Source organism: Macaca thibetana, chromosome 9, assembly GCF_024542745.1.
Source record: "Macaca thibetana thibetana isolate TM-01 chromosome 9, ASM2454274v1, whole genome shotgun sequence".
In the NCBI taxonomy this organism is placed as follows: domain Eukaryota; kingdom Metazoa; phylum Chordata; class Mammalia; order Primates; family Cercopithecidae; genus Macaca; species Macaca thibetana.
In genome coordinates, this window is record NC_065586.1 from 67,516,716 (window position 1) to 67,539,874 (window position 23,159).

The window sequence follows — 23,159 nt, forward strand, 5'->3', positions numbered from 1 at the left end:
CAGTTAATATTTCAAGTGCATTTTCTCTGCTATTAGACATTCTCTGAAACTCTTATTTTAATATCTATAGAATAGCATTTTTGGAAAAGAAAAATGAGCAAATTTTAAGTTAGATAGACTCCCTTTTACTGTCTAATCTAAGATACCAAATTCACATATATATAGTTTATTTGGCTATAGAGTTTGATGAAAAAGGTGAGATTTTCCTCACTAAAATAAATTAGAGTAAGTCTGATATTCATGGCACTGATGTTCTGATTTTTTATCAGACATTGAGACGTAAGAGTTGAAGGTCAGGGTGCATTTATAGCCATCTGCTGCTGCTGTTTCTACTACTGCAGCCAGCACCATTTTTAGCATTCCCCCACCCCGCGCCCCACTACTTATTATTATTGCATGGTTTCTACCACCTCCCCACATAGATCAACAAGAGTGATGGTATTGCCACAATTGTCAATGGCATCAGCAATTGCTGTGTGTGAAGAACCCTCACATCATCCTACATAGTCCTGCATAAAAGAAGTTTGAAAAGCCGTTTCTAATTTCTTGAGAAGTCAACAATCTATAAGAGATTTGTGATCTAAAATTGTATTCAGTCTATTGAATAAAGGATATGCTGACAATTCAAAGTTTTCTGAAGTAGATATTCATTATCTTTCTTGATACCTTGCTAACCCTACCATAGAATTCCAAAGTTAATAAAAATGACTGAACTTCTATAAATCATTAGTCTAATCCTTTCATTTACTGCTGAGGAAGCTGTGTTCTCAACAAGTTAAGTTCTTGTTTTAGGTCACAAGATATTAAGGGCACCATTTGACCTTCAATCTGGATATTCAATCCTAGATATTCTGTTCTACCATAGTTCCGGCCTTATTATGTTGTGAGAACTTTTGCAAGTCACTTACCATAGATTTTCTGTTCCTAATTTGGAAATAGGATATAAACTCACAGCTCTGTCTCAGAGCACATTTAGTAGGTGTGCTTATTCGTAGAGCTTAATTCAAACAGAATTAAAGAAAAAAGAATAACTCAGGAACATTTTGCAGGTCCACTGACACACTTCTATGCATGCTATAGGTGAAAACTGAATTCATCTCAAGCTTAGTATAACTTAGAGCCAGAGTACCAGCCTGGGAAACAAGTGGACTTTCTTTTAGTTGGGTTTTCAAAGACAATGCCTGGTTCAAGCTAGCAGTGAAGCAGTGAGGAAGGGTCTGTTTCATGTTTGCTCCATACACATCGTTTGTTAAAGTCCAGAAATCATATCTGGCAGGGGGAGGAGGGGGTTCAAGGACTTCTCTGGTATTGTGCTGCTGTAAGCCCTTAAATACCTGGCCTGCCTTCTCTCTGAGCAGTATATTCATGCTGTTCAAAGCCTATTTTCTAGACTTATAAGTTTTAACTGTCCGGTTACTGCATTTGTAAGTATCAAGCCACATGTTTCATAAAACAAGTACTGGACCCTATTTTTAAGTAGCCCTTTATTAGCTATATAATATTGAACAAGTTCTGTTAACTGTAAGGCTCAGTTTTCTCAGCTGTGGTATTAAAATGATAACGTTTGCCTCTCAGGTTTTATTGTTAAGATTAAATGAGAAAATGAATGTGGAATAACCTGGCACCGTTTTTGTTAATAAATTACATTAAGATCTTAATTAAAAATGATTACCTCACTTTTATGTTCTCAAAGAGAAGAATTTCAAAGATCCTGATTTGAATCTGGATATTTCTAATATTTGAACTTTCTAAAAATAAGCTTTCAGCCAAATCTTATTCTTTATGGCTTCATTAGTTGTTCACCATCTTTATTGAAATTTCTGGCTCAAATACTTCTTATGACAGTTTTCATGAATTGGGCATGCAGCTCTGGGAATCAGAGCTATGTCACCAAGTCATCTGGGGGTTGAATAAGTACAATGATATTGATAGTGTCACTTTAATTCATGACCCACTTGCTGATTTGCTGTATGATTTTCTGCTGTTATTAGCATCATTGACATCTTAGGAGCAGAGGAATGCCTGCTCTCAAGCTTCCTAGTAGAAAGAATGATTGAGGCGGTAATATGATTTACCCCATGTGATTCTATTATTATTGAGTCATAGGAAGTCCTTATATAAACTTGAGCAATTATGATTATTCCCTGTGATAATCATTATGATTCGGATTCAACCATAAGGCATCAAATATTTAGATACTTGACGCTTGCTGGCCTGGGTAGCTTTCTAGATAGTGATCTAATAGAAACTTGCTTCTTAGAAAATAGATGAACAACTAAGGCTCAGGGTTGTGTGTCCTCTGACAGCAATACTCTGTATGCTTAAGATTTATGTGCCCACAGTGTCCTATTTGGCTACATTTTTCATCATACCCTTTAGTACATTATAAACATATTTTTTCCTTTTACTTTAGCATATATTTTTGCATTCTGCAACTTAAATTTGTCAAACTGTATTTCAATTATTGTAGTGAGGTCAAATATTCACCTAGACCTCTTAATTTTATCCTATGGAATAATTCATATTCTTTTTGTGTTCGTTTGTCTTTTGACGGAATCTTGCTCTGTTGCCCAGGCTGGAGTGCAGTGGTGCAATCTCTGCTCACTGCAACCTCCACCTCCCGGGTTCAAGCAATTCTCTTGCCTCAGCTTCCTGAGTAGCTGGGACTACAGGCATCTGCCATCACACCTGGCTAATTTTTGTATTTTTTAGTAGAGACAAGGTTTCACCATATTGGCCAGGCTGGTCTTGAACTCCTGACCTCGTGATTCACCTGCCTCTCATATTCTTAACATGTTGGAAAAGGGAAAAATGGTTTATCAAACATAAAGGGATTTATATTCTGTTTTGGGAAAAAAGTCATTTGGATTTTGATAAGAATTGCATTGAATCACTTTGGATAACATGAACATTTTCCTGCCTCAGCCTCCCGAGTAGCTGGGACTACAGGCACCTGCCACCACGCCTGGCTAATTTTTTGTGTATTTTTAGTATGTTTTCAGTTTAAGCATCAATTCATAAAAACTGAAAATTCAAAGGATTTACAAAAATTACCAATTTTAGTTACTTCTCATCTTCATTTTAAAGGTCAAGGAATTTAAGCTTAGGAAAATTCTGAGATTTGCCTAACAAAAAACAACTAATTTAGTTAGGATACCCAAGTATCTTAACTTCAAGTCCCATTAATATTCCACCATAACACAAGCCTACCAGCTTTCTGATGATATAAGAAATATCTTCCCAGTTTTTCCTCAGATGCTTTACACTTATTCCCCTCTTCTGCCTGACACATCCCAGGAAATTTTTTCACGTCTAACCACTCAACTTCAGCCTCAAATCATATAACTCTATGGAATATCTATCATCTCCATCTAATATTCTTACCCTTTATCTCCCTTGAAGGCAAGGATTGTGTTTTATTTCCTTCAAGATTCCCAGTATCTACCATAATAGTTTGTGTCTACATACAGTCATGCCCCACATGACAATGTTTCATTCAGTGATGGACTGCATATAGGACAATGGTCCCTTAAGAAGGTTATAATAGAACCGAAAAATTCCTATCACCTAATGACATTGTATTATTTGTTCTCACTTTACTATAACGAACTACCTGAGACTGGGTAATTTATAAATAAAAGAGTTTTGATTGGCAGACAGTTCCACAGGTTGTACAGGAAGCATGGCTGGAGGGGCCTCAGGAAACTTACAATCATGGCAGAAGGTGAAGGAGAAGCAGGCACATCTACAGGGCAGGAGGTAGAAGAAGAGAGCCGAGGAGGAGATGCTATACACTTTTAAATAGATCTTGTGAAAACTCACTCACTGTCATGAGAAGAGCAAGGAGGAAGTGTGCCCCAATAATCCAATCACCTCCCACCAGGTCCCTCCCTCAACACTGGGGATTATAATTCAACATGAGATTTTGTCGGGAACACAAATCCAAACTATATCAGATGCCATAGCTATCTTAACATCGTGACACAGCACCTTACCTTTTCTATGTTTAAATATGTTTAGATACACAAATATTACCACTGTGTTACAGTTGCCTATAGTATTCAGTACAGTAACATGCCATACATGTTTGTAGCTTAGGAGCAATGGGTTTTACCATATAGCCTATGTGTGTAGTAGGTTATACCATCTAGGTTTGTTTGAGTATACTCTATGATATTTGCTCAGTGACAAATTCACATAATGCCACATTTCTCAGGATGTGTCCTGATTGTTAAGCACCACGACTGTATATGTAAGATAATCGAATATGTTAGTTGAGTCAACTTGAGTTGAGTTAATCAAACAAACTTAGATTAGCACGGGATATCTTTAGATAATCTCATTATGAATAAAAGATAAAAACAATTTCAGCAGAATGAAAGCAGCTTGTTAAATTCTGGTATTAAGATGACAAACAAATGATAGAACTTCTTTTTTTAAGGCTAAATATTATTTCACTGTGTGTACATGTTTGTGTGTATATATGTTGAGAGACAGAGCTCACATTTTCTTTATTCATTCATCCAATGATAGACACCTAGGTTGCTTCCATCTCTTAGCTATTGTGAACATGAAAATGCAGATATCTCTTAGGCATATTGATTTGAATTTTTTTTATTTTTATTTTTTTTGTTTTTTTTTAGACAGAGTCTTGTTCTGTCACCCAGGCTGCAGTGCAGTGGCATGATCCTATTGGCTCACTGCAACCTCTGCCTCCCAGGTTCAAATGATTCCCTTGCCTCAGCCTCCCGAGTAGCTGGGATTACAGGCACACAAAACCACACTCTGCTAATTTTTGGATTTTTAGTAGAGACAGGGTTTCACCATGTTGGCCAGGCTGGTCTTGAATTGCTGACCACAGGTGATCCAGTCACCTTGGCCTCCCAAAGTGTTGGGATTACAGGCATGAGCCACCACACCCAGACCTTTTTGTATATTGTTTTCACCACAAAAATATGATAACATAAGTGAGGAGATAGATTTGCTAATTAGAATTTAATCATTTCATAAGGTAAACATATACTGTTATAAACGTCACAGTACATTACATAAATATATAATATATACAATTATTATCAATTAAAAATTAAAAAAACAAATTTTAAAAAGTCTGCAAATGAGATTTTATTTTCATGCATTTTCTGATATCTTTTTCCAGTAGTCTGGTTAAGAGTAAAATGTCTTCCCTCTTTTGTCTCGTAAACATAATGTTATCATAATGTTATTATATGGAATATGACTTTCAGTTTATATACTTATTTGCAAGTAAATTTAGTTTTTAACTTGGCTTATGGGAAATTTAAATATAGTCATTCTTGGGCCTTCCCTTACTCCTGCTGCCTATGTTGGGCCAAGTGAGCCAAAATTCTTGAGCAGTGGTTCTCAAATGGGTGATTCCTAAGCCCTCAAACTTCCAGGGGATATTTGGTAATGTCTGGAAACATGTTTAATTATATCTCATGACTTGAGAGGGTCCTAATGTGTGTGGTAGATAGAAGCTAGGGTTGGTGCTAAACTTCTTACAATACACAAACCAGATTCTCAAAACTGGAGTTATTCAGATCAAGACGTCAACAATGCTAAGACTGAGAAACCCTTCTCTTGAGGCTAAGTCTGTCTCTGGAGGCTTGGGCTGCATCAAAACATCAGGAAACCTCACTGATCACTGTCATTTACCCGCACTCGTTACCAATGAGACATCTATTGTCCCAGCCCACGTAACCCTTTCAGGTCTACCACTGTTTCCGTGACAAGTTTGTGGCACGGGGCTGTGCTGAGACTTGAAACACTGGTCTGGGTTTACTGGATGACATTTTTTCTGAAGTCTTTTCATAATCCATATTGGATTGTAAAGGAGTAGGACAAGTTGCTACTGATTATGGAATCATAAATGTTTTAGTTCTCCACATCTGAGAATCTCTTCTGAGCTTATAGAAAACCTTTCTGTACACAAAATCTCATCTCTAGTTTCCATAGGATTTTTTTTTTAAATTCAGGAATCTTTGCACATACTTTTCTTTAGCCTAGGAATTATTGATTCAATACTTACTAAAGACAGAAAGCAAAGGAGTAAACATTCTCCACAGCTCAAAAATGGTCCCATGGTTTTCACGTGAAATTGATCAATAACAAAAGGTTGCCAGTAATTAAATTATTTGTTCCTTTATTCAGCTAGGAAATAGAAAAATTGAGCACATACTATGTGCCATTTCATGTCCTCAGAGTGGAAAATGAGACAAACAACATCCGTATTTTCATGTAAGTTACATTCTTACAGGGGTAAGACCAAAAATATATCCCACCTGCCAAAAAAAAAAAAAAACCCACTTGCCAAAAATAATGAAAACAATGAAGAAAAAATATAATTTTAGGTGAAAATCATGAAAAAGGACCTAAAGAAAATATATAGACTAATATAAGAAATAAATGGAATGGGAAAAATGGTTAACTTTAGTTAGACTGGCCAGGGGAGACTTCTCTGAGTAGAGAGCATCTGAGCTCCCATGCCGAGAAAGATCCAGTCTGCAAGAAGGAGTAAATAGAAAGACACAAAGAGCCTTAAAACTGACTTGGAAACTGCTGACAAGTGGGACATGTTTGAGGAGAAAAAGGGTCCGTGTAACAGTAATGTCACTAGTTTCTCGAACATTTATAAGGTAGAGTGCCAGTCTCATGGTCAAAGGTGTGGGGCAGGAACTTTAGTGTGTGTTCGTGTGTATGTGTTCGTGTGTGTGTGTTCAACAAGGGACATGTCTTAATTTTCCTTAATTTGGCATTGGGTCATTGATATATTTTTATTTTTTAAATGTATTTTAATTCTGAACTCTCCATTTTGACATTGGAAAATCATCCTACGTTACCACCTCAGCTAGAATGAAATCACTGAACATGTGACATTAGCCTCCTGCTTGAGGTGGACATTCATAGCGTGTTTCCTAAGAGATTCTCTGAGTGTGAGACCACTCTTGACATGACTATGGCAGTTATTTGATTGTAGTAAGTCAGTGAAAGCTAGCCAGTGAATGATATTTATAATAAATCATGTGTATGATTTAGATCAAACACAATTCTGAGAAGAAACCAAGCATGACTCCTGTTTTCCACAGTATTTGTAATTCTTTTTATTTCTTCTTTATTTTCTTCCTGTTTCTTCTTTGAAATGTAGCAACTGCAAGTTTCTTTTTTGTATTTTAATATTAAATATTTATAAAGTCTGTGCAAGTGAATTTTTAGTTGTAATAAGGCCACCTGTTTCATTAGGGATGCTGAAGGAATTAATGAGATAATGTCAATAGAAAGGATTGAACCCCTTATGGAAAAAAGGATATATATTTGTATATATACATACACACACACACATATATATGAAATTTATTGTGACCCTGAAGTGTTAATGTTTTACTACTATGTCATTGCTGCCCTGGCTTCTCTGTAAGCACCTCAGCCTGAATGTTTTCAACTTCAACTTCTATACTTGTTTTTGGCCTCTTTTGCATGAATCAAGTGAGATAACAGCAGTAATGATAATCTATAATAATCATGAACAATATTAATAATTTAGTTTTAATATTAATAAACAACATTAATAATTTAGTATTTCCTAGTCACTGAATAATGTCCATCATCTTGTTTTATCTTTACAATAACCCTAAAAATTAGGTAGTATTTATGCTATTTTACAGGTGAAGAAACTAAACCTATTCCAAATCACTTTTGAGCTGCCTAAGGAAGACTCCATAATAAGCCAGAGGTAAAATAGGAAAATAGGAAATACATTTTCACAATTCTGACATGAGAAATAACATTAATATCTGCCTTGATTAACACTTTTTCTGAAAACAAAATGGGCTCCCTTCATCTTGGTCTGGTTTAGAGACAGCCCGGCTTAAAGAAGACAAAGTATTTCTATCATCCCTGAGAATCATGCTAGAGTGAATCTTTGCTGAGACCAGTTTAAGAGATAATTTCACTCTTAGACATGATTAAAGTCCAATTAAAAGAGATCTCTTACATGGAGTTTAGAAGAAGCAGTGCATGGGGAATTATATCAAACACTGTTTAGAATAATGACATTAGATAATCAAACTCAGATAACTGTAACTAGAGATAACTAGTAAAAGTACCATGTCAACCCAAAATAATGTCTGTGTAGAATCCAAAGTACAGAAACATTGGTGGCTTATCCAAAGTCCCAATTCAAAAATAAATTTGGATTAAAATGGATTAAAATTATTAAATTTGTAATAAAAGTGATTAAAATTTGGATAAATTTATATAAATATTTGATAAAAATATAAAGGGGTATATTGGGATGAGGTACAGAATAGTGGAGAAAGAAGAGGAAAAGCAATGAACAGAAATAAACTTTTGCCACAACCCAGCTATGTCTATGGGCTAAGCTCTTACCCAAAGCATCTTAGTACAATTGAGCCTCACAACAACCTTTGGAATTAGGTATTATTATCCAAATTTTATTCAGAGGGAACCAAACTTTAAAAGAGAACACATGTTGCCCAAGGTCCCATAATCACTCATTAGAGGACCAGAACTCAGATTCAGGTCTGGATTACTCAATATTATAGGACCTTTCTAATATATAACACTGCCTCTAAGATGGTTAATCTTTCACAGAATGAAAATTGATTAGAAACATACATACACACATACACACACACACACACACACACAACAAAACTTGCAGATGTTTACCAGATAGGTAGAAGCAGACTTTTAAGAATGCATGATCTAGGGTACTCTATCATCCCTCCTCTCCCCCTTTCTTTTCTTTTTTTTTTTTTTTGTTTGTTTGAAATGGAGTTTTGCTCTTGTTGCCCAGGCTGGAGTGCAATGGCACGATCTCAGCTCACTGCAGCCTCTGCCTCCCGGTTTCAAGCGATTCTCTTGCCTCAACCTCCCGAGTAGCTGGGATTACAGGCACGTGCCACCACTCCCGGCTAATTTTGTATTTTTAGTAGGGACAGGGTTTCTCCATTTTGGTCAGGCTGGTTTCACACTCCTGACCTCAGATGGTCCACCCACCTTGGCCTCCCAAAGTGCTGGGATATTTGCTGTTTCTATTATTTGTCTGTGGTACTGGAGGAGTTAATGTATTGCCCTCAAAATTATTAGAGTACTCCTATCTCTTTCCTAGTTTCCACTTAAATTGTAGCATTTTGTATTTAACTATTTATTTTCACAATACCATCCAACACCATGCCTTACAGAATGTGAAATGCTGTCAGCAAGTGTTTTGAACACTCCCCCACTGATTTTGTTCATGAAAAGAAGAGGTCAGTTTTTGTAGCTTTGCAAGAAAACTATTAGTCCCATGTTAAACACAAAGAAAAGCACAGAAGTATGTGGGCGTAAATGGTAGGCTTATCTCTTCCTACAGCATCCCCAACAAAAATGGCACTTGTGACTTCCGATAGCAGCAATGGTTCTTAGTTTGTTACTTTATTTTGGGGGCTGAATAAACTATTGGAGTGGATGATGAAGTTATTTGTCATTTAATGATAGGATCTAACCCAAATAATAAACACGAGACATTTATAAGAGACAGATCACAGTGGGGACACCAGACAACCTTCAGTGGCAAAACAACAGGGCACGAGAAAGAGAATTTGATTAACTGAATTTGTTCAAATGTTGATATAACAATGAGGGAAATTGCAAAGATGCTTCCTCAAGAATACTGTGAAAAGAATATACAAAATGGCTAATAATGAGATATATGATTGTATAGAAATTATACAGTGATGAACTCATGCTATTAATACCTAAGAAGAAAGAATAAATTGTCCTAAGATAATAGCTGCATGTAGTTGCAGCAAAGAAGGATTGCAAAGAGATCAACATATAGATTAAAAATAGCACATTGAAGGCTTTGGTGAGAGGGGAAATGTTAATATCTGATAGGAATTGGTTGAAATAAATGCAAAATGCTCCTCTGCAAAGGGATGGGTAGTGCTCAGTGCAAGTGTGTGAGAACAAAGAAAGTGCTGGTTAAAGATCTATGAGATGTGAAAGAATCTGAAGCCATTAATGAATAGGAAATTGGTAGTTTTGCTCTATAATATGAACTAATCATCAAATGTCCCCATCTCTGGAGTGCTCCCAAGAGATGAAAGGCTCTTGGCAACCCTGAAAATAAACAGAATGTCTGTGTGTAAAGCAAGATTTAAGGCAAATCAGAGCTAGTCTAAGGAGACAGGATCTGCCCCTTTCCAGTCTTCAACAACCGTATGTGCATGAAAGATACAGAGCCAAGGACATCTTCTACTTCATTTTTGGTTGTTTTCTATGAAACCTAAACACTTATTTTCTGGGTTTGTCACCAGGATTTTCTAGCAAAGGAATCATACAGAGTGGAATAATGGACATTGGAGACTCAGAAGCAGGGAGGATGGGAGAGAGGTCAGGAATAAAAAAACTACATATTGGGTACAGTGTACACTACTTGGATGAAGGACCCACTAAAATCTCAGACTTCACATCTATGCAATTCATCTGTGTAACCAAAACCCACTTATATCCCCAAAGCTATTGAAATAAAAAAAAATATTGAGACCTTGTGCACTAAAACAAATACTAGGCTAATTCTTGTTAAGTACTTTGACCTGTATTAGCAAAAATGACAAGGAGAGACATGTCCTTGCCTCACAGAATAGACAGTTCAACCATTAGCTGCCTAATTCAGCAATGATATATTAAAGTATGATGATCATGATGGCAGTTAAAGTAGAGGGGGCTAGGAAACACTTGGCAGAGAATCCAGCCCAGTCTAGAGGATTCCTGAGCAAGACACCTCCCTGAGAAAGAGGTATTTAAGCTGAAATTGAAAGAAGCGATGGAAGTTAGCTAACTCTTTATAAAAGACACTGAATTTCAAGTTGAATTATTTATTAAGTCCCTAAAATTTTAATTTCTTGATAATTTCTCGTGGCATTTTGATGATATATGATTTTAATGATAATTATCTGATGCATTTATCAACTGTAAGCATCTTAGTTTGCAGTAACCACATAGTGGGTAGCCAAATTGCTATTCGCTGAAATAAAATTTTCCTTGTGATCATTTTTTTGCTTTCTTTTTCTCTCATAATTTATTGGAATATAATTCATATACCATAAAAACCATTTTAAAGGATAAAACTCAGTGTTTTTTAGTAGATTCAGAAGGGTTTGTGATCATTCCTACTATCTAACTGCAGAATATTGTTATCATCTCAAAGAGAAACCACATACCCATCAGCTGTCATTGCCCATTTCCCCTTTCCCCTAGCACCTAGAACCACTAATTAAATCTCTCTCTCTATAGATTGGCCTGTTGTAGACTCTTCACGTAAATGGGATCACACAATATATGGCCTTTTGTGGCTGGCTCCCTTCACTTAGGATGTTGTTTTCAAGGTTCACCTGTGTTGTGGTGTGTATCAGTACTTTGCTCCTTTTTGTGGCCAAATTATATTCCATTGTACACATGTACATATCTTGTTTATCCATTCATGAGTAGGTATACATTTGGTTTCCATTTGTTAGCTATCATGACTGATGCTCCTGTGAACATTTGTGTATACGTATTTGTGTGGAGGTATGCCTTTGTTTCTCTTGAATATACAACTGGGAGTGAAATTGCTGGGTCATATGGTAACACTAGGATTACCCTTTTAAAGTACTGCCATGTTGTTTTCCAAAGAAGAAATGCTTTTACATTCCCACTGGCAATGTTTTTGCTTTCTTTCTATAGACCCCAGAGGAACTGGAGGATGTTTCTGACCTTGAAGAGGAGCATGAGGTCCGCAGTCACACCAGCATTCAGACTGAAGGGAAAACTGATAGGGTATGTCACTTCCCCTAGTGGGAGAAGCATGTACTGTGTCATTGAAGGCTGTGCCCTCCCTTTGTCAATCTAGGCAGCCTCTAACAGGTGGGACTCCTGGATCTGGAGCTAGTTCTGTGAAGCACATGGAGAAAAGCCTTAGCATTAAGGGAAACCCCATGAGAGGAATTATTTTCCTCTATCTTGAGAGCTCACAGTAAGTCCATTTCAGGTCATGTACTGAATCACTCCATACTGCTTTTGATCTTTATAGGAGTCTTGGGAATATAAAAGTGAAATATGTACGTCTTTGCTTAGAGTAGAAAAAAGAAACGAAGTTGTAAATATACTCCAAAATTCTAGTGGAAAAGAAAACTCATCTGAGTCAATGATCTACTTTTCTTTCTCAACAATGACTTCTCCTGTGCCTGCCCCCAAAAACATACACACACACACCACCAACACCACCACCCCTACCACCTCCACCACCACCATGACCACTACCATCACACACAACTCCAAATATGTTCATTCTGATTTCTGAATTACTCTGAGATATTGTACTTTACTTTACTCCCACCCAGTGCCTGGGTATCTGTGAAAGTTTGGCATCCTAGCCACTTACAGCTTGCAACTGCAGACCAAACTATAAACCTTGGATCTGAAACCCACGTAGTACAGCATGATGCCTAAGGCTTCCTGGGAATGCATGTGAATCTGCCACCTCTTTCTGGGGTGTTACTTGGGAAAGTCAGTTAGCTTCTCTGTACCTCAGTTCCTTCATTTGTAAAGCAGAGATGCTAATAGTATCCTTCATATGAGGATTACGGTGGGAATTAACTGAGTCAAGTAACAGAGCACTTATATAGTACCTAGTTCATACTAACTTCTCAATAACTGTTAGTTACTATTATTCATAGTAGTAGTAGCAGCAACAATAGTATAATTATCATGATCATCATTGTTAGTATTATTATTAGGCTAGTTAAATTCAGTGACATAAAATTTGGAGATAGAAGCAAATTCCTAACCTTTCCCTCTGTTTTCTGGTCTCTCATGGATCTATCTGATGTTGAAAAACTTACATTGAAAGGCTGGCGCACACTCTGTTTTTGTAGACATACTGTTATACAAGCGCCTCAGAAACATTTTAAGCAGAGACTTGTTTGGTAAACTCCATGTCACAAATGCATGTTAGTGCACATTTCCTTTAATAAAAACATTGATATTCCCTTACATGTTTTGATATTCTATTCTACTCTATGGCTTGTGGACATTGACTTGAAAAAAAAAACAAAAAAACTTTAAGCTTTACCAAATTTTACCTATAATCCTTTGGATTTCTATTTCCTAAGAATGGAAAGTAAGTGAATACACTGAAAAATATCTAATTTTAAACAGATGCAGAAAGTTAGATTCTGTTTCTACTATTCTTTTGGATTGCCTTTTCAAAAATCCCAAAACATATTATGTAAAATATTTTGCTTCTATTTATCTACTTTCATACATGTGAAATGAATGTTTATAAAGCTATCTCGTTAGAACTTAGCTATATCTTTTTATTAACAATAATATCTTGCATTTACATATTTGTTTTTACAGTGTGCTAAGTATTTTCTCATTTATATAAAATGCAGAAAATATGGTGAAACATAATATGGGAAAAGATAAATTTGGAAAAGTTCCATGTTTTCAGATGTTCAGATTGCCTAGAAATAATATTTATCAGCCAAGAAAATAAAACCTATGTTTTATCAGAAACATTGTTTATCTCAAATTTTGGTAATAGGAATATTTCATTTTAGTGCAGAAAAAAAAGTTCTCCAAGTAGACACCATTAACCATTATTACATAGCCAGATAGATAGTATTTGGTGATATATTGGGAAATGCTACTTTCTTGAGTTTCTTACGGATTATTCGGGGTATTTGTCAGCCCTCTAGTAGCCAATTTGTGTTAAAAACCGTCTAGGGTCACACAGCATCTGGATTTGGTTTCCTTCAAATCTAGTTGGCATCATTGTTAGAGATCACATCTTATGAATGGAAATTGAATTGGAAACACATTTTGCTAAAGGTAAGCTTTGCTCATGCTTTCAGGGAAGTGGGTGCATGGTTCACTCAGGCTGATGTCACTGAAGGTGAAGTGTAGGTGTCAAGGCTTACAAAGTAATTGACCAAAGGAAATTTTATTAAAATTAAGGCTCTTTTTAGAATGCCAGAATTAGGATAAACACACCTCAGTTTTTATTCTGGCTTAGAACTTGTAGACGATGAAGGCTTGGTTAGAAAACCAAACTTATTCATTTGAAAAATGAGATGAATAATAATACCATAGTTTCTCACAGCATCATTGGTAACTTCAAATAAGATAATGCATATGGAAGTGTTTCAAAAACTTCCACATTATATGATAAGATGGTAAACTTATTATTACTACTATTTTCATTTGTATTTTTGTTCTTGGTCCAAAGTATAGGCCAGGTCAGCTAGATGACTGGCTGCCCATTATAGGTTACAAACTTGATTATCTCTGTGGTTCTGAATCTTAAGGATCTTTCATAGAAGCCACTGCTCCTAATGTTGTGGAAATTACCCTGAAACTGCTCTGCATCTTGTATTAGTGTTCTGCTGTGCACAGTTCTCGGACAATCCAGTTCATTCGGAATATGCCGCTGGGTGAAAACCTCACCACTGTTTAGTGACAAGATAGATCGTGACCACGAAATTGTGAAATCTACTGGTGGCAACGTTATATTCAACCTGGCTATTCTCTGCTCTTACAAATCTCCTCTGCATGAATCCTAAATAATTTGGATTTTATTCACTTCCTGCATTGGGGCTCCCTAGCAACTGCTATGTGGAATCCGTCTGATAACTGCTTAGTGATAATACATATACAACTTCATATGAAGCATGACCCCCACATAGAGCGACTCTTGACCAATAGCCCTATTCTATTTCTAAGATAGACAATCGGAAATGCATTTTCCACGGAACCTGAAAGGGTCCCCAGGAGGATCAAGTGTAACCATGTTGATACTGTGTCTTTAGGCTGGCTCTCCTTTCTTTCCTGATTCGTTCTTTCCAGGCTCCCAATTCTGTTTTCTAATATCTATTTCCCAAACAAACTACCTTCCAATCTCAGACTCTGCTTTTTGGAAGAAAATAATAGAAGAAAATTACTCCACATATACCATTTACTTAAATTTCACATTAACTTTGCTATATTAATATTATTCCAGTTTTACTAATAAGATCACTAAGGCTCAGATTTATGTAACTTGTCTGTTAAGAGGATTATGTCTTCAGACTCGGAGACCTTCTGTGATTGCCACATGTCAATTTACTTAGGAAATAAAGTTAGGAAAAGTCCTTTACTAAGCAACAGATAGACTGCCACCAGAGCAATAAACCTGATGTGTCATTAATGGAATAAGAAAGAGGACAGAGCAAAGGGTGTCACGGCTGTCTGACAAGGGGAAGACACAAATTTTCCTTTACAGTTTGAAGAGAAATTATTTTATATTGTAGAAGATTTGATACCAATAACACCCCTTACATTTTATCTGCCTTGTGAGTTTATTACAACAGATTCTACTCTCATAAGTTAAGTTTATGAGACAGATGGCCAAGGAAAAGGATAGCTCAAATTTGGTCTCCACCCAAATCACTCAACAAGAACCAGCATTATATTTAGATAGGTTTTACAATATCTACCAGATATCTTGTATTCTTGAGTCCCATATTCTTTATGCTAATATCTGTGTTCCATGCTCCTTATAATAATAAAATGATATTTATGTCTTCAGTCTCATATCCATCTGAGACATTATTGTCACATTCTAGCCATAATTGCTGTAATTTCATATCCATTGGACTGAGTATAACTTTTGGCACACTTCACGTGCACTCTCACTTTGAGAAGATACTATGAGATATTGAAGGAGACTCTGTTGAGAACTCTTTAAATACTCATGCCATGCTCAGTGTGGAATTTAGGGTCACAGCACAAAATGCGTAAATGAATTTCTTTTTTGTTGTTGCTATTACTAAAGAGTAAATTCCTTTTTAGTTCTTGGATTATGCAGACTCTGCTGTGTCGAACATGTGCTAGAACCAGGCACTGTTTAGTAATGGAGTGACAGTTATTTATTATCATTTTACTTTCTGTATTTCATTCCTCCTAGCTTCAGCTCAACATCATTTATTATTGTTGTCACCGGTGGCAAATGCCACTAGGCATTGTAAAGGTCTGTAACTCACATATAATGATTTGGAGTCTGTGGTCAATGAGAACAAAACATTAAAAGACCAATAATGCATGACTTATGAAGTGGCAATGGAAACAGCAGAGGAAATCAGTAATTATCTTAATTATTAAACAGGAATGCTCACTGCACCAATACGTGGTTATATCCAGGGATCAGGCATACCGGAGTGACACAGGAGTTTGAGTTTGATACGGGTTCATAGAACATTCTTCACAGAGCTCATTGTTTATTCTGTTCATGCTTTCAACCAGAATAAAATAGGCATCTTTTATCTGAAAAACTCAAATTCAAAGGAGACGTGAAAATAGACTTTTTAAAGAGAATAAAATTTCTAAATGTATTAATAAGATTTTTGTAAGTCCTAAAAGCTTCCTAAAATGTTATATGATACACAGACATACAGACATACATTATTTTCTATTTAAACAGAGCAGTGCGTGATACTGTTTAACACATTGTAGTTTACAGAACATTTTCAAATTGGTAGCTTATTTATAAAAAGCCCTGGAGCTTATTTTTTGTTATATTTTCCTTTTGGTTTTACTAATTAGGAAATGAAACAAAAAATTTAAGTAGTTTATGCAAGTCGTATTGACTGGGACCAAATATCAGGTCTTTTGGCCTCAAACATGTTCTCTTTCCAGTACAGCATACTTGTAAACTGGAATAGTCTCATCATCCCTTAATATTATCATTGATCTGCTATTGCAACAGCCAGTATTATAGAGTTGATGTTATAAACTGCTGGACTAGAAAGATGATTTGTGAAACTGAAGACCATAAACCTTAAAACCAGATATATTTAAACCTTGCAATTTTCTACATGTCCCCATCCTGCAGTCTTCTATCAATAGCAAAACTGGTTTGTTGATTACCATTCAGAAACTACCTGGTAATGCCCAGACCCTGACAGTCTCTTTTAGTGAGTCACTTCACCTTGATCTAGTGGAGTATTAGGCAAGTCGAGTCATATAGCAGGGGATCCTGCAGGATGAGGATCCAAAGTTAGTTCCCACCACGGAATCCAGAAGAGCAAAGGCAATTGCTCCTTAGTCATTCTCTCATCACGTTGTCCTGTGTGATATTTCAATAAAATGAGAATTCTAATTTCTAGAAGTTTTTCCTGTTTTATTTTCTGCAATGGGGCAGCAGTCATAGTAAAGACTTAGGAAATTATTTAAGTTGCAGCAGGGTGGCAGCTGAAAGTTCGTCAGACTTACCTGGATAATAACAGTGGGTTTAAAAAGGCTCTTCATAAAATTGATTGAAAGAGAGTTTTGGGAATAGAATAGGTGAGCAAATGACTTGCCTTTTATAGAACTGCTATAATGTATAAGCCAAGAGGATGGACTTTGGAGTTACATAAACCTTGACTCAAATCTTAGTTCCACCAATTAGTATCCATATGACCTTCATAAAGTTACATTTCTAGCTTTCAATTTTCTTATCTGTAAAATCATGATGATGATAATAATATCTATTTTATAGGTGTTTTTGAAGATTCAATTAGATATGTGAAAATTCTTGTTTGGTTTTTGGCACATAGGAAATGAACAATAAATTTTGATTTTTATAAAATGAATTGCATGAAAAGTGCAGATCTTTGTGTTATCCTGATGTGCTTTGACTTTTTATTCAGTAGCTCAGGGAGCTTTGTTAAATACAAATCTCTCTGTCTCCTGATATGTGACTACTTGATTTCCCGTTTCATGGTACTAAGTGCTTTTGACATCATTGACACTTTACTATCAGAAGTCTTCTGAAATTGTTTTTTTTTTCCTTAAGAAGGGGACTAATCAAGAAGTGCTTTAAGAGATTAAAAGGAAGAAGGCATTGTGATTTTTAATGATGCCAGCATGTTTATGTAAATCTGTATTCACATAAATAAGCTAGAACTGAAATAGATATCTAAAAAACCAAGTCTTGTTAATGCAACATCACAGAAAAGTTGACCCAGTAGCTGTCAAGTTCTTATTTCCCTCATCGTTTATTAAAATGCCTGGCTCTGCACTGGGAGTTTTTCTTCTCCGTGGAACTTTGGTAGTTTGGTAATCCATTGGTTTCTGTCTCTGTCAGTTCTCATAAAGTTATATAGGACTCCAGCTTTTCTATTTTTAATTTTTCTGCCAGGCACAGTGGCTCACGCCTGTAATCCCAGCACTTTGGGAGGCTGAGGTGAGTGGATCACTTGAGGCCAGGAGTTCAACCTGGCCAACATGGTGAAACCCCATCTCTACTAAAAATACAGAAATTAGCTGGGCATGGCAGTGTACACCTGTAAACCCAGCTACTAGGAAGGGTTAGGCAGGAAGATTGCTTGAACCCAGGAGGCGGAGGTAGAAGTGACTGGAGATTGTTCCCACTGCACTCCAGCCTGGGTGACAGAGTGAGAGACTGTCTCAAAAAAGAAAAAGAAAAAAGAAAAAACAACATTTAATTTTTCTAGATGTATAATGATTTTTTTAAAAAGAGAAAAAATACATCTCATTCTGATATTTATTGGGTGCATGTTGGAGACAGTTCTGCAAGCAGCCATTTAAAATCACCTCTTCTTTCTTTGCCCCTGTCCAAGAGGAAATATTCTACAGTCATTCTTTCCTCCGCCTATATAACTTGAAATCCAGTAAGGTCTAAATACTAAATCAAAGGTTTTGTTCTGTCTCACACAACTTAAACTTTGATTATAGTGTCTTGTAGGTGAGAGGTGAGAAAGGGAATTTGTTTAACAGCACTGAATTAGACCAAGCAAAATTTTTATTTTAGGATATTTGAAGCTGCTAGTTCAAATTGCTGGAATTGAGTTTAATGAATAGAACATTAAAAACAAAACATTTAACTATTGTAATTTCAACAATAGTCATTTCATATTTCATTGTGACCAGGTTACACTACCTTTTTAAAGATACATTATTCGTCATATATAGATTACCCCAAATTACAGAAATTGTAATATGCAGTCTTTGCTTGATGACTAAGGTCTGTCATATGTTTAACATTATATTCACTTAAGAGCATACAGTTTGTCAACCTGCGCTGCCTTAGAGAAAATCTCTGGGGCCATTGAATCTATACAAGCTCTATAAATAGAAGTAAATTAGGACAGAAATAAGAACAGTTGCCTAGGTTACTGGACACAACCTCAAAACGTCAATATCAACAGATGAACTGGAACATATCACATCTTAAAATACTAGCGATGATTCTTAGTGTAAAAAAAAAAAAGCCGTGTAAACTATATGTTGTAGATAGGAAAACCTGCCTCACTTTTGCTTGTTTACATGCAGTTAGCTGAATATCCTTCACTATGAAAGTAGAAAAAAAATTCCATGGAGGAGTGGTTTACTCTAAAAATTAAAAACATTTTAATAGGCCATAATCATTATCAGAATATACTCTCAATAACTCAAATTTGTACAGAATTACCTTGCGAAATATTGGGGACACATGACCTCATTACCATCTTCATGATCTAATTTGGCTTATAAAAATCAGTTTGAATAAATCTAGATAAAATTACATTAATCAACAGCAACACAGCAGGCAAACGTTTTCTCATCATTGGTTTCTATCATTTCAATTTTATGTTTGGCAGTAACTCTGCTCTCCTATCTTTCTGGGTGATCTTTTTCATATTTTTCATGGTTATTTTTTCCTCTATCTATTTTTGAACATTAGGATTTATTAGAGTTCTGATCTAAGCCCTAGAATCCTCCAGCTCTTCCTCCTACTTTTCTTAGACATTCTCACATAGTCTCAAGATTTCAAATATCATATATAGGCACATGATTCTAGTCTAGCCCTGTCTTTTCAGCTCTGACTACATATATTGGGAGGCCCACAAATTTCCTCTCCTTGAAATAATCACAGGCATCTGTGGATCTCACTGTTTCCAAACCCAAATGCACCACCTTAATCCACTAATCTACTCAAACTCTTACATTCCTTAAGGCACCTCTGTACATTCAGTTGCACAAATCTAAACTCAGGGATAGTTTTTGAGTCTTCCCATAGCTAATCATATGACATATTCTGGTTTTACTCTCTTCTTAGTATTTTCTGAACTTCTCCATTTTTCACCACCTTCACTATCACCACTGTCAAGGAAGAATTGCACCAAAGTTAAATAGGAGAGGAAGACTTTATTCAAGGCTTTTGCAATGGAACAAAGGCTAGAACTCATTCTGAGCTCAACTCTGCTGAAACAAAGATTTTTTGGAGATGAGGTGAGAGGGATTATAGGCCGTCAAGTTTGCTAATTGGCTTTACCCAAAGAAATAGTAAAACTTCTAATAAATGTTTTCTTTATAATAGGAGATAGGTTTACAACTTGGAGAAAGCTGTTTTCAAGCAGAGGGGAACATTCATGCTATCTTGGTCCCTCCTTTAGTTCAGGCACTGGCACCTCTCACCTAGATTTCTGCAGTATGTTCCTAACTTGTCTCCTGCCATCAGTTTTGTAAACTTCCAGTGTCCATACTTAAACTCCCATGATATTTCCAAAGTGAAAAATCTATCATCTGTCATCATACATAAAAGCCCTTTTAGGTCTTAGTGTCACCCCTTGCCCTTAGCATAAAATCCAATCTCCTAATGCCCTCTGTAAAGGAACTTCAGGATCTGCTCTCATTTGCATTATGTTTTGCCACTTTCTCTTCAATGCTACCTCCTCGTGCAGAAATCTCAGGTCTTACAGACATCAGGCTCTCCCTCACACCATTCATTATCTTGGAGAAACACAATTCCTACAACACCCCCTCTGTCCCTTTACCAGCATCTGCTCTTCAATAGGATTCCAGATTAGCCCAACCTTCTCTGATACCCAAGTTCAAGATAGTTTTCCTCCAATAATCATCCATTACGTGTGGAGATTCTCACATTTTGATATTCATTGTGCCGGTATAACTTCCTATATAATGGATTTTCCTCCCTACTAAATTTGAAACTCCATTAGATCAGGGGACATGTTGTCTTCTTTTAGCACTACACCTGCAGAATGTAGGACACTACTTAGTACAGAGCAGATTCATATGTGAATCACGTCATATAGGAAAGAACATAAGGAGAGGCTTTATTTTGTAAGATATCTTGCCCTAAAAGCACACAAGGTTTCTAATATATTGAGCTTAGGGTATTACATGAATTTATTTCTTTATCTTTTTTCTTCCAACTGTTGTAACTCCTTGTGACAGATAAATCTTACTATAAATTGCTAGATCACTACTCTGAAATATTCAATTTAGTACTTGCTAGTGTAAATATTAATTGATCTGCTTGTTTGCCAAAGTCCTTCACTGTGCCTTTTCATTCCTGGCCATATAAGGGATACAGATCCTAAACCCTTTGTATTTGCTGCAGTGATCCTTGTGCTTCTGACAGAGAGTTAGGATTTTCCCTGAGCCTATATTGCTGATTTTTCCACGTCAGAATGGTCTAGTTTTGTCTTTTTCACTTCCTTTCAAAAGTTCTTCTAGATGAGCCCAACTCCCTTTACTCTCATAAAGCTTTCTTTACACTTTAGCCCCTATTGATTTAATAAAACAAAAACTTCTGCTGAAAAGCTGTCTAAAGGACAGTTTACTCACTCCTTTTGGATTTTTACATGTCAAGTTCACTAGGCTCTATCTCTATCCATTGTTAAGTAGTGTACTTGAGCAGTTTGATCTTTAAGTTCTTTACTTAAATTTAAATTTAGTGTTATTTCTTTAATTTTATAAGTTACTGTATAAAAATCTAGGCAGAGAAAATTAAAGTTTAAAACACTCTACATTATAGTATCCAAAACTTCTTATATAAGAGTTCTTTTAATAAATGCTTCTTGAAATTTCAATCTGGGAAAGATTTTTACCAAATATCTTAATATGCTCTTACTTATCAGAAAATAGAATTTCATTAAAATATGTACATTTTCACCCTGCTTTGGTTGCTGGGAAGTTCTATGTAAAAATTAATGTTCAATAACTAATCTGAATGGCTTAGTATATAATTTTTAAAAATTAAAAAGATCTTTTTTATTACAGTTTTTCTTAATCTAGTTTTTCCATTGTCAAAATTTTCTTATCACCAATGATGTAGTGTATTTTAGAGTGAGAGAAGGTATAGACATCAAGTATATTTTTGCAACAATTAGAACTTCTGTGATTTAAGCCTAAATCTCTCTCCTCTTCCATTGATTTATAGAGTAGAACCTTGGTATTCATAAATGCAAATTTTCCACCTCATAACATTGACAAAAAAACAAAAGTTCTGTATCTTTAGTAGTCGTTTACAATGCAACCAAGGCATGAATTTAAGTGGTGTATTGTGATATATGTGACTTACTTGCTAGGTAGTGAACCTAGCCTTCCATCCATTATTTAAACAGAGTTTTCTACTCATTGATGCATTTACAGTGAAGAAATAGCAAGTAGAGAAGTTCTAAGGAGAAAATGTTTTTGGAGGTGAATGTTAGTGAAGTGAGCAGTAATGGAAGTCTGAAACTAAAAGGGAGGCCTGGTCTTTTATGATGTATAAACCATCATAAGACATTTGGCTTTTACTTTGAGTAGAATGAGTAGCCACTGGAGGGGTTTGAAGCCAGAAGAATCATGATATGACATATTTTAAATGAGTCTTTCTGAATGCTGTATTGAATATAGTCTGAGAAGTGGTACAGGAGGAAGCAGGAACTTAAAAACCATTGCTATTATTACAGTGAAAAATGGTGGAGACAGAGACCAGGATTTTAGAAATGCGGAGGTTGATTGTTGTTGATTGTGCATATATGGTGAGAAGTAAAACTAACTAAATTTGCTAAAAGATTGAATATTGAGAATGAGAGAAACAGAAGTCAGGGACAACTCAAGGTTTGGCTTCAGAATGGGGAAGATGGACTTACTATTTATATTGATATGGAGGAGACTGAATTGAGCAGTCTGGAGATGGTAAAAGAGCAGAAATTAATTTTAACTATGACTGGACTAAAAGTCAGTTGAAAAGCCAAGTAAAGATGTCAGTTCGACTAGAAATTATCTCATATACATAACTTTATATTATAATTTTACAACCTTCTAAACTTACAGTGAAGTTT

At 35.8% G+C, this 23,159-nt stretch overlaps 1 protein-coding gene across 7 annotated transcripts in view; it reads left to right on the forward strand.

Annotated features, from left to right (window-relative positions):
- The window catches only part of CTNNA3 (catenin alpha 3), a 1,858,220-nt gene that overhangs the window by 1,653,984 nt on the left and 181,077 nt on the right, over window positions 1–23,159 (forward strand). For all 7 annotated transcript variants that reach the window (XM_050805650.1, XM_050805648.1, XM_050805652.1 and 4 more), the window contains one exon: window positions 11,749–11,841. In XM_050805650.1, the coding sequence (XP_050661607.1) occupies window positions 11,749–11,841 (93 nt within the window). The remainder of the gene's footprint in view (window positions 1–11,748; window positions 11,842–23,159) is intronic.